The 11,687-nt window shown below is 30.8% G+C and overlaps 1 protein-coding gene across 1 annotated transcript; it reads left to right on the top strand.

The window, feature by feature from the left end:
* The first annotated feature begins 8,810 nt into the window (after positions 1-8,810).
* On the top strand, positions 8,811-11,385 carry LOC122503551 (U6 small nuclear RNA (adenine-(43)-N(6))-methyltransferase-like). Its single transcript, XM_043614128.1, has one exon. It carries the CDS (start codon positions 10,467-10,469, stop codon positions 11,343-11,345), a length of 879 nt encoding a protein of 292 aa, XP_043470063.1. The 5' UTR covers positions 8,811-10,466; the 3' UTR covers positions 11,346-11,385.
* The last annotated feature ends 302 nt before the right edge of the window (positions 11,386-11,687 follow it).

The following is an 11,687-nucleotide window of genomic DNA, read 5'->3' on the forward strand; positions in this document are numbered from 1 at the left end:
AATAATGTAAAATTTACTTGATACAGAGAAAAATGTAAATTTTTCTCAGAGCTTAATAAATATTTATTTTTCTCAATATAAAACATTAGTTTCTTGTTCACTTTTGCTAAGTGACATTTTTGCCAAGACATTATACTTTTATCTTTAAAATCCTCGTCTGCTTGGTCAAAAAAAGATAATACAATAATGAAATAAATTCAGGTTATAGTGCATTATGAGTTTTAATTTTCATGTCCGCCATATTGGAACCGCCATTTTGAATTTTCGGAAACTGATTTCAAATTCGTACTCAGCAACCCTAAAAACCCCCCGAGTAACTATTTTCGAGCAAATTCAGTCGATTTTTAATTTCTATGTCCGCCATATTGGATCCGCCATTTTGGTTTTTTTAAAAATAACAACAGATTCGTATTCAGCGACCCCATAAACCCCCGAGTAACTATTTTCAATCAAATTCAGTCGATTTTTAATTTCTATGTCCGCCATATTGGATCCGCCATTTTGAATTTTGAAAAACGAACATCAGATTTGAAATCAGTGACCCCAAAAACCCCCGAGTAACTATTTTCAATCAAATTCAGTCGATTTTTAATTTCTATGTCCGCCATATTGGATCCACCATTTTGATTTTTTTTAAAAATAACAACAGATTCGTATTCAGCGACCCCAAAAACCCCCGAGTAACAAGTTTCAAGGAAATCTGAACAATTTTTTTTTTAAATCCACCATTTTAGATCCGCTATTTTTATTTTTTTTTTATATATTCAATTCTTGTTATTAAAGTCACTGAATTCGAAAAAACATTCAGAAAAAGCAAAAATTCAGCTTTATTTATATAAATTAAGTAAATTCCCATAAAAATCAGTTTCTCGAACATCACCCCCCCCCCCCTCACCAAGCCTGTAAAAAGAGAACACGAACTAACTTTTAGGTCGGACAATGTTTTTCTCTTTAGATACACCTTAAGGAAGAAAACCTACCACATGGCAGTCCTGGCAATCAAAATTTTTTTTGTGTGCCGGTGTTATCCTCAATATTCCAAATACAATATAAATGCTTAAGATTTTTCGCAAAAGAGTTAGATATACAATTTGATTATTTTAGACATGATTATACCGAATGACAGTTAATAATACAAAAACACCAAATATTCATAACAGATTTATAAAATTGGACCTTCAACTTCTGCATAATATTATTAACGGTTATATTGATTGTCCGGAGTTATTATCTCAGATCTCGTTGCTGACTCCTCTTATTAGGCGAAGAAACCGACAAACAAATAGACTCATTTTTAAAGTCCAACATTTCACGTACAAATCTTGGTGGTAATTCACTTCTTCTACGAATTTTTAGTGAGGCAAATAGTGCCCACGCCATGAAAGATGTCGATTATTTTGAGAGTTCGAAATCTAGGTTTTTTGCGAGGCTTACCCACTTATCTTAAAATTGTCGATAACAATATGGTAGCAATAGAACAAATTAAAGAGATTGGCCTATAATAATCAGCAGGTATTTTTGAATTTTTGGTACAAGACGAAAAAAACTCATTTTCCATTTGAAAACATTGAATCCAGTTAGAAAACATATAAATAATCCACATTATCACTAGGATTAAGAATCTGTTCAGTATACTGTCATCAATGATCTAAGACTCTTCCGGATTATTATAAGTCTCATGAATATGTAAAATTGAAAGCAAAAATTATTTTAAGATTGCAAGTGCAATGAGATGGTAAAGATAGTTTCCACAAATTGTTTCCTCTATAGTTCAAATCTAATATCAAAATTCACCTGATTACTAAATTTCATTAAATTAGTCTTAACTTCACCTTATGTGCAATTTCGTTAATTTCAATTTTATCACTAGTACCTACACTATTTTAGATAACATGAAATGCGCTATTAGTGTACAAAGTTTCGAATGGAGCCGTTCGATTAAATTGACATTTGAATCCAATTTCAATTAGTTCTCGCTCTTTGATCTTAACGGAATAATACGTTCGTAAATATCAAAGTGACAGGTAATGAAGAGAATTTTTTTTGTAAATAGTTTCTCCAAAATTCTTTTTCCTCCAAAAACAAAAGATTAAACATTAAAATTTATCAGGGGTATGAATTCAGTACAAAAATATGACAATTCGTCATATATTGTTAGTTAAATGCCTTTAGAATGAAAATTAATAGGCATGAGGGTAAAGTAAATTTACTTTACTTATTTGCACGGAAATTCTTTTGACAATTTGATTAAAAAAATTTCTGACTTTGCCTGGAACAGTCGCAATCATCATTCAAGTAAAACTCTTGAGCTACTTTTATATCTTCTCTGCTTACTGGATGACCACTATAGAGTATAGGGTGTCCGTTATTTCCCAAGTTAGCTATTTTCATTTGGATATCATCAAAATCGTTTCTTTTTGACCTAAAAACAATTCTAGAAACTAGAAAAAAATTTTACGATGCCGTTTAACCCTGCCTAAATAACAATACTTTTCCCATTCAATTAACATGGGATTTTTGCTCTTTTTAGAAAATAATTTTTATTTCGTTTATAATACTCTTTGACTAACCAACAATGCTTGATTTTGCTTCTATTATGATTCCTTTAGATAGAGAAATTTTCATATTATCGCGAAAAATTTATTAGACAAGTTTTAAGAAGGTCAATTTCATTTTTATTGATTTTTCTGATTATTTTCCTAAATCTACTTATTAATAAATTTTTATTCGGTATTTCATTGAAAGTTTCTTGTTTTATGCACCCAATTGGAACATAACAATAATTTCAATTCATAAACTATCCGAGAATCACACAGTAGACTAAATCCATTTCAAATCAGGCAGGTCGACTAACTTCATGTTATAGAAAAAAAATTGTTTTGCTTGTCATTTTTTTTCTTTTGAGTATAATTTAATTTTCTTTCTTGGGTCTTGTAGATGGTCTTGTCCTCTTTACAATCCAGTTTGAAATTTGAAAAAATATTTAAAATGATAAAAATAAGGGATGATTTTCTGAAAATAAATAATATCAATTTTCTCCAAAGCACCACCTTTTTTTGTCATCAAATTTTTACTACAAATTCTTAAAATAATTATGAATATTTCCTATGAATTTCAAGCGGGCTAAACCATTCTGGCAATCAGGAGAATTTTTTTTTGAAAAATTTATTCTTACAAATTGTTAACGTTCACGTCAACAATGTTATAACGATTCATTTGTTTTTGAAAATGCAAGTTAACAATTTGAAAATTTGCAAAAATAAATATTTAAAAAAAATTCTCTTGATTGACAGAATGGTTTAGCCCACTTGAAATTCATAGGAAATGTTCATAATTATTTTAAGAATTTGTAGTAAAAATTTGATGCCAATAAAGGTGGTGTTTTGGAGAAAATTGATATTATTTATTTTCAGAAAATCATCCCCTATTTTTATCATTTTAAATATTTTTTCAAATTTCAAACTGGATTGTGAAGAAGACAAGACCATCTACAAGACCCAAGAAAGAAAATTAAATTATACTTAAAAGAAAAAAAATGACAAGCAAAACAATTTTTTTTCTATAACATGAAGTTATAGTCGACATAGCCTGAACGTTTAAATAACAATTTTTGCAGACGTAATCATTTGAATTAATATTGTTATTCGGAAACAAAGGTTCTAATAAGAAAGACAAATTTATTGATATTAGTTTTCAAAAATTCAATTGACCTTCGAAAGCTAATATGTCCTATTTCGATTCTACGGAAAATTTCATGTAAAATTATGTTTTTGCTTATTTTTTAAACAAGTTATTTTAAATTTGTCGCTAAAAACACTAAAATTGAAATTAATAAAAAGCGCCCGACAGATTTTGAAATTTTTTTTTGGAAAATGTTCAGTGATATACCCCGAACAGGGGCGCATGATTATTCCCCAAATGTCATTTTTCCGAAATGTCATTTTACCGAATTGCACTTTTGCGAATACTCATTTTTGCGAAAAGCCAATTTTGCGAAATGTCACTTTTGCGAATTGTCATTTTTTCGAAAAGCTATTTTTGCGAATTGTCATTATTGGGAATCGCCATTTTTACGAATTGTCAATTTTCCGAAAAGTCATTTTTGCGAATCGCCATTTTTACGAATTGTCAATTTTTCGAAAAGTCATTTTTGCGAATCGCCATTTTTACGAATTGTCAATTTTTCGAAAAGTCATTATTGGGAATCGCCATTTTTACGAATTGTCAATTTTTCGAAAAGTCATTTTTGCGAATTGTCATGTTTACGAAAAATACAATAGAAAACTTGTAGGTCTATAAATTCACTATTGTATTTTTCGCAAAAATGACTATTCGCAAAAATGACAATTCGTAAAAATGGCGATTCGTAAAGGTGACAATTCGCAAAAGTGCAGTTCGGTAAAATTACATTTCGGAAAAATGACATTTGGGAAATAATCATGCGTCCCCCCCGAACAAGTTGCAACCAAAATTTTTGAAGGAAAGCTACAAGAGTGTTGAAATTGGTTCCAGGGCACAGAGGTCGGAAATAAAAAATCATTTGCCAAAAATATTTCTTCATTAAAAAAATGTATTTTAGTAACAACCAATGCTAAAAAGTAATTGATCATTTTGAATAATAATCAAATAATTGGGTGTACTTCCGAAAAGCGCATTCCTCCGATTTTAATGAAAGTTATTGGTATACTAACGTATTTTGATGCGAAAATAATAATGAAATTTGTCGCAAATATGTTCGTCATGGTGAAAACCATAAAAAACACCATAAAAATGTGGTTTTTTGCAATTATCTTCTAAAAAGCACAGAATTTCAAAAAATATTCTCAATAAAAGATGTAAGTCTTAACAAAGCACATCTTTTTCGTGCAATACATTTTTGTCCAATTGTGATTAGTTCTTGAGAAAAACGTAAAAAACGATAAAATACCATAAAATTGTCTAAAATACGAATCCTAATAAAGAAGAATTATTCTTAAAGAAAATCAATAACATTTATATAATTCAGGGCGCTGATTAAGAAAATCAGATTTAAAGTTTGTGAAAATTAAAATTTCATGGTAAAAACCATAAAAGACACCATACATTTTTTTTGCTTTTAACTCCTAAAAACACAGAATTCTCGCTTTTTAGTAATAAAATGGGATTCAAATTGACTTTCCAGTTGGTGCTAGAAGGTAAGCAACATAAAATTTTAATTTTTAAAAATTTTCAATCTGATTTTCTTGATCAGCGCCCTGAATTATATAAATGTTACTGATTTTCTTCAAGAATAATTCTTCTTTATTTGAATTCGTATTTTAGACAATTTTATGGTATTTTATGATTTTTTACGTTTTTCTCGACGAGAACTAAACAGAATTGGACAAAAATGTATTCTATGAAAAATATGTTTTGTTAAGACCTATATCTTTTGTTGGGAATATTTTTTCAAATTCTTTGTTTTTTAGCAGTTAAATGCAAAAAAAACCACATTTTTATGGTGTTTTTTTATGGTTTTCACAATGATAAAATTATTAGCGCCAAATTTCATTATTATTTTCGTAATCAGCGCATTAAAATACGTTAGTATAACCAAATTTCATTAAAATCAGAGGAATGCGCTTTTCGGAAGTTTATCCCTTTTTAAATTTTAGCAATTTTTAATAAATGTTTCACAACTGGACATATTTTTTTTTGTCTATAAATTGAATGCGGGGTATATCCATTATTTATAAGAAGTTTTTTTATTTTAACCAAATTGTCATTGTGAAATTGATTGTTTGAAAGTTTAATACTCTACTGAATTGTTTAAAATATTTATTTTATATCTTTTCGATTCATTAGATTCGAAATGTAAATACCTTCCTGAAAAAGTGTCTTTTTAGAACCAAATCGTTGTAATTTTTTCATTGCCTTTTATTAAAGTAACATGGAACAAATTAATTTGACAATTATTTTCTAATTCATATGTAAATTGAATATTTTTGAATTTACTATTGAAAAGGTTATAGAAATTATCTACCTGATCATTTGGTATTTTTTTTATTAGGTAATTTGCTCCTGAATCTGAATATGAAGTCACAAATTAAGAAAGTAGAACAGTTTTCGAGATATAGCTAAATTTCTATTTTTTGAGTTTCGACAAAAAGTGAATTTACGAATTTACCATTATTTCCCAATGTAGTTGATCGATTTTAATTTTCTTTGGAGCAAATTAAAGGTAATTAAATTTCCTATAAAAAAGTATTTACAACATTTTTTAATTGGACTGACGGTTTAGAAGCTATTTATAAATTTGTTTGGAATTTCTCATTATTTTTAATAAAATTTTAGAAAAGAATAGACTTTTTTGGTAAATTACGTCATAAAAAACGTGTTTACTTTGGGTTTTCTTTTCTGGACGACAAAGTACAATTTCTTGGGAAGAAAATATAAGCCGCTGCTGATCAAAATTGAACTGAAAATATAGAAGATATAAGCACTTAAGTAAAAATACAGAAAATTAGCTTTTACACAATTTTACCATTTATTAAAGACATATCGTATGGTTTAAGGTTTTAAAAAATTTTAGACATCAAAAGGTATCTTAAATTCGATTTGCACTACTTTTTTATGGATATTATCTATTTCTCAAATCAGAAACCAACAAAAATCAGCTACAATAAATTGCCTCGTCCCAAAATCCTTAGTCAAAATTCAAGTATTTTTAAAAACAAATGAATCGTTATAACATTGTTGACGTAAACGTTAACAATTTGAAAATTTGTAAAAATAAATTTTTCAAAAAAAATTCTCCTAATTGCCAGTATGGTGTAGCCCGCTTGAAATGCATAGGAAATATTCATAATTATTTTAAGAATTTGTAGTAAAAATTTGATAACAAAAAAGGTGGTGTTTTTTAGAAAATTTATCTTATTTATTTTCAGAAAATCATTCCCTATTTTTATAATTTTAAATATTTTTTCAAATTTCAAACTGGATTGTGAAGAGGACAAGACCATCTACAAGACCCAAGAAAGAAAATTAAATTATACTCAAAAGAAAAAAAATGACAAGCAAAACAATTTTTTCTTCTATAACATGAAGTTAGTCGACCTGCCTGATTTGAAATGGATTTAGTCTACTGTGTGATTCTCGGATAGTTTATGAATTGAAATTATTGTTATGTTCCAATTGGATGCATAAAACAAGAAACTTTTAATGAAATACCGAATAAAAATTAATTAATAAGTAGATTTAGAAAAATAATCAGAAAAATCAATAAAAATGAAATTGACCTTTTTAAAACTTGTGTAATAAATTTTTCGCGATAATATGAAAATTTCTCTATCTGAAGGAATCATAATAGAAGCAAAATCAAGCATTGTTGGTTAGTCAAAGAGTATTATAAACGAAATAAAAATTATTTTCTAAAAAGTGCAAAAATCCCATGTTAATTAAATGGGAAAAGTATTGTTATTTAGGCAGGGTTAAACGGCATCGTAAAATTTTTTTCTAGTTTCTAGAATTGTTTTTAAGTCAAAAAGAAACGATTTTGACGATAACCAAATGAAAATAGCTAACTTGGGGAATAACGGACACCCTAATATAGGCACTTGACACTGGTTACAAAGAGCTTGTTCTTCTTTTGTTATCAGATGGTGATGAGTTAGATGAGTGTGTCCAATTCGCAGGCGAGTTAGAGTTACTTGGTCCTTCCTTTTTTCCAACATAATTTGGTGACTCTCGAATACATTGTTTTTTACTACATATAGTTTACTGGGTTTTGTTTTCCAATTCTCATTCCAGAGTTTTGATGTTTCGATTTTGAAAATTTTTTTAAGGTCTACAGGTTCGATTTTTGCTGGTTCATCTAGTTCTACTAGAGTACAGGCAGTTTTTGCTATAGAGAATCAGCTGTTTCGTTTCCCGGTATACCAACATGGGAAGGAATCCAAATTATGGTCATATTTTTTTCATTTGGTATTGTAGTTAGTATGTTATCAACATATCTAAAAATGAAGGGGAATTCTTTGAGGCAAAGTTTCTTCTGTTAAATCTAATACTGTTGTTGCAAGTATTGGTGACAGAGGCATGCCTACGGGTAGACTATGTTTTTGCTTAAAATGTTAATTAGTCAATTGTCATGAAATAAGAAATTTTTAAGCATTTTCTTATAATAATTCTTCAAAGCGTATTTTTGGAATATTTGTTAATTGTTTTATTTCATCCTATCTGTTTTTTATGCAATTGATATAGCTAAGTTTGTATGTTAGTGAACATTGATTTTACGTCAAGAGCAATAAGTAAATAATTATCAGGGATTGTGATTTTTTTTAAATTTTGCAATGAGTTCAATACTAATTTTTACTTGAGCTTCAGGAGGTTTTAATGATTTTGTTAAAATGTCACTTAAAAATTTAGCAGTCGGATAGGTCGGACTAAATGAAACATTAGGTCTTAATGGAATGTTTTTGCGAAGTTTTGGTGCGCTATATATTTTTCGTAAAAAACTTTTTTAAACATTTGTGTCCATTTGTAACTTTGATTGTTTTTGCAGTTTCGTTTGTTTCAAATTTTTCATGTAGATATTTAATATCGTTATTAATTTCTTTTTGAATTTGTTGAGTTTGATCAGATTTTGTTTTTATCAAATATAAGATCTTTCATCTTTTTGTCATATGGGATGTTATTGTCATCCACTGTAGTATTAGCTTTGTCTGATTTTGTGAAGAACCCATCTTTGTTATTTTTTAGAAAAAGTTTGGTTATTTGTTTGTAATGTTCATTGAAAGAGAGATAATGTGATCGCGTAGATGATTGTTTGGATGTTTCTTCTTTTAATTGATTATATCTATAGTTTGCACAAATTTTAAACGAACAGCCCTATTGTCTTCGTTAATTTTATGCTTGATTTAAAGACATGTCTCTGCAGAGTTCGTCTATACCATGAAAACTATTTTTTTCATATGAGACAGAGGGAAATAAAAATAGTCATGTTGACGCAAAACGGTAGACGCACCGTAAAGAATCAAAAAAAAAAAAAAAAAAAAATAAGCATCTAATAAGTGAGCTGAAAAATGATAATTGAGGAAAGCGTTTATAGATTGTGTGGCGCAGGGTGGAAGAAGAAGAATCAGTAGGAAGAAACGAGATTTGCAGTATAAACAGCAGACAGACAGTCTTGAGAAGCGGGTGCGGGAGGTTAAAAAGAAGGCAGTGGACTGAGAGAGAGAGAGTGAGAGAGAAACAAGTGATGGCGGGATGAGAGAGGGTGTTGAATGAAAGGGGACAAACGGAAGAATGAAGATCAGTATGAGTGAGATGGGGAGAAGATCGCGCGTGCGGCTCTTTGGTTGTTAGGTCGTTGTTACACAGGTTCTTAGGCTGTCCCGGAGACCGCCGCGTCGCGCGCGCGACGTTCCCTGCGCGCGCAAAGCCTCAACCGGCGTCCACAAGGGGCGCTAGCTCTGTGGCCGGCCTTTGCCTTCCAAGAGCGGGACGTTCAGTCTAATTTGAACCGTCGCGTGTATCCGTATCGGCGGTTGCGACAATCTTTTTTTTTTCCCACATTCGAAAATCCCCACACAACCCACGAGGTTTCAAATAATGTTCTCTCTGAAATTATCCCCACACTTTCCATCATTTTAATTCTATATTTTAAAAAATCAATCGCTTCTTTTCGGAAAAAAGTGTGTTCCACAACCCCCCTCTAGTTTTTCTTTGTGTGTAACCACGTGTTTGAAATTTTTTTACCGAAATGTGTTTTTTTCTTCTTCTATTTTTCTTTTTCTAGGCTTTTGATGACAATTTTTGCAGACTGGGAAAATTGAGAGAGAGAGAGAGTGTGGTGCGTGTGCGATGATATTTAAATAGCAGCGGCGAAGATTCAAAGAGGCAGACGACACGCAGATCCTTCTTCGTAAAGTGCAATGCGATATTCTTGGTTTAAAACAGTGTCAACTATTTTATTTTTACAGTTATAAAATTAATATTTCAATTTTCGAATTTTAGAAACAATGAAAAAGGATTTGAATAGGAAAAGAAGAGTAAAATAAAAAATTGGGGTTTTGTGGTAAGTGCCTTTAATAGGCCCGGACCCAGTGTGTGTGTGTTTGTGTGTTTGTGTGTGCGGTGACCCGCAAACTCTTTCTCAAAATGAAGAGTAAAACGGTACCGCATAAGGCTAGACACCCTCAAAACTGTCTGGGAATTCTCACCACTTACCAATGGTACAACACTTCTTGAAATAAACACAACATTTTTTTTTTTGACTCAAGAAGTCACCTCTTCATGAATGCAGTCGGGAAATTTACATTTAAAAGTTAATTTTTTATTTTCGTTTTCTAAACCCGGTAAATTTGTAATCTTTGAAAAACAAGAAGGGACGATAAAAAATCTAAAGAACAATTCAGGGTGAGGCGCCGGAAACCCTTTAATTCGGGGGTAGTAGAGGTCACCTCACCCCGATAAAAACAAAAAAACAACAACAAACCCCAAAATTTTAGATGATGTTGGGATCATTGATAATTGTTGGAATCTTGAGCTGTTGGGGCGCCATTGCATTTGCCTCGGCACCCCCAACAAAGCTTTCAAGTTTCCCAAAGATTCCCTCCAATGAAAAATTGCAAAACTCTCCTCAAGCCTTTGTTTATCATCATAATTCCAAAGTTAAACTAGATTTAGCAAATTTTTACACTTACAATGAAAGAACAGTGGAAAACATAATGAATCATTGGAAAAATGATGATGATGATGATGATGATGAGAGTAAATTATTCCAAATGCCAAGAATTGAAAGATCATTGATTGCGTCGAGGAAAAATCGTACAAAATCAGAATCACCACGTGAGCAGAGACGACGTTGTCGTATGAAAAACAATTGTCGTGGTAGAAATTGGTGTCCTGATATGGACGTTGGAAATAGGGCATTTCTCGCGCCGACTGTGTTTGAAGGGAAGGCGAGAAGTATGTCCTCCCTTAGAAAGCCGGGATCAAATTATGCCGTTACATTTGAGGTGAGACAGGTTTACAAGAGTCAGACTGGCTTTGTGCCTCTGCAGAAGAATGATAGCGTCAGATTGCACTTCCGCGACAAGGTCACACCGAGCAAGTCAACACTCTGTGGATATGAAGACAACAACAACAACAACAATAATAATAATAATAACAACAACAACAACGCTGGAATTCAGCAACGAGATAATCGAAGTGGAGTGGTGAGAGCCAATATTAAAAGGGGTAAAGTGTATCTAGTGTTTGTGAATCGCGTAGGACCAAGAAACTTTACTATCCTCGGCGAGCCAGTGATACGCAGCAAGAAGAATGAACAGGCAGTGCAGGCGGTCACTCGTCCGGATTATGGTATGAAAATTGGAAAATTTTAAACCAATTTCTTATTCAGGTCAACTTTAGGGTCAATCGGTTAAAACTTGATGATTTTTAGATCAAAAATGTGAAATTTCACTTTGACTCTCACATTCACTGTCAAACAGTTGGAAAAATGAAAAAGTTAAAGAAAAGTACAAATAGTTGAAATAAAATTTACTCTCCATCTTCAAAATGGAATATTCTATTCATATTCCTGGAATATTTCAAAGGAATATTGTTAATATTTTTATCACAATCTTGGAATATTTCAAAGGAATATTGTTAATATTCTAAACACATTCTTGGAATGTATCAAAGGAATATTGTTAATATTCTGAACACATTCTTGGAATATTTCA

Source organism: Leptopilina heterotoma, unplaced genomic scaffold (genome assembly GCF_015476425.1).
Source record: "Leptopilina heterotoma isolate Lh14 unplaced genomic scaffold, ASM1547642v1 Lhet_264, whole genome shotgun sequence".
Lineage (NCBI taxonomy): Eukaryota > Metazoa > Arthropoda > Insecta > Hymenoptera > Figitidae > Leptopilina > Leptopilina heterotoma.

Coding starts and splice junctions, on each gene's coding strand:
- LOC122503551 (XM_043614128.1), top strand. CDS start 10,467: ATGATGTTGGGATCATTGATAATTGTTGGAATCTTGAGCTGTTGGGGC.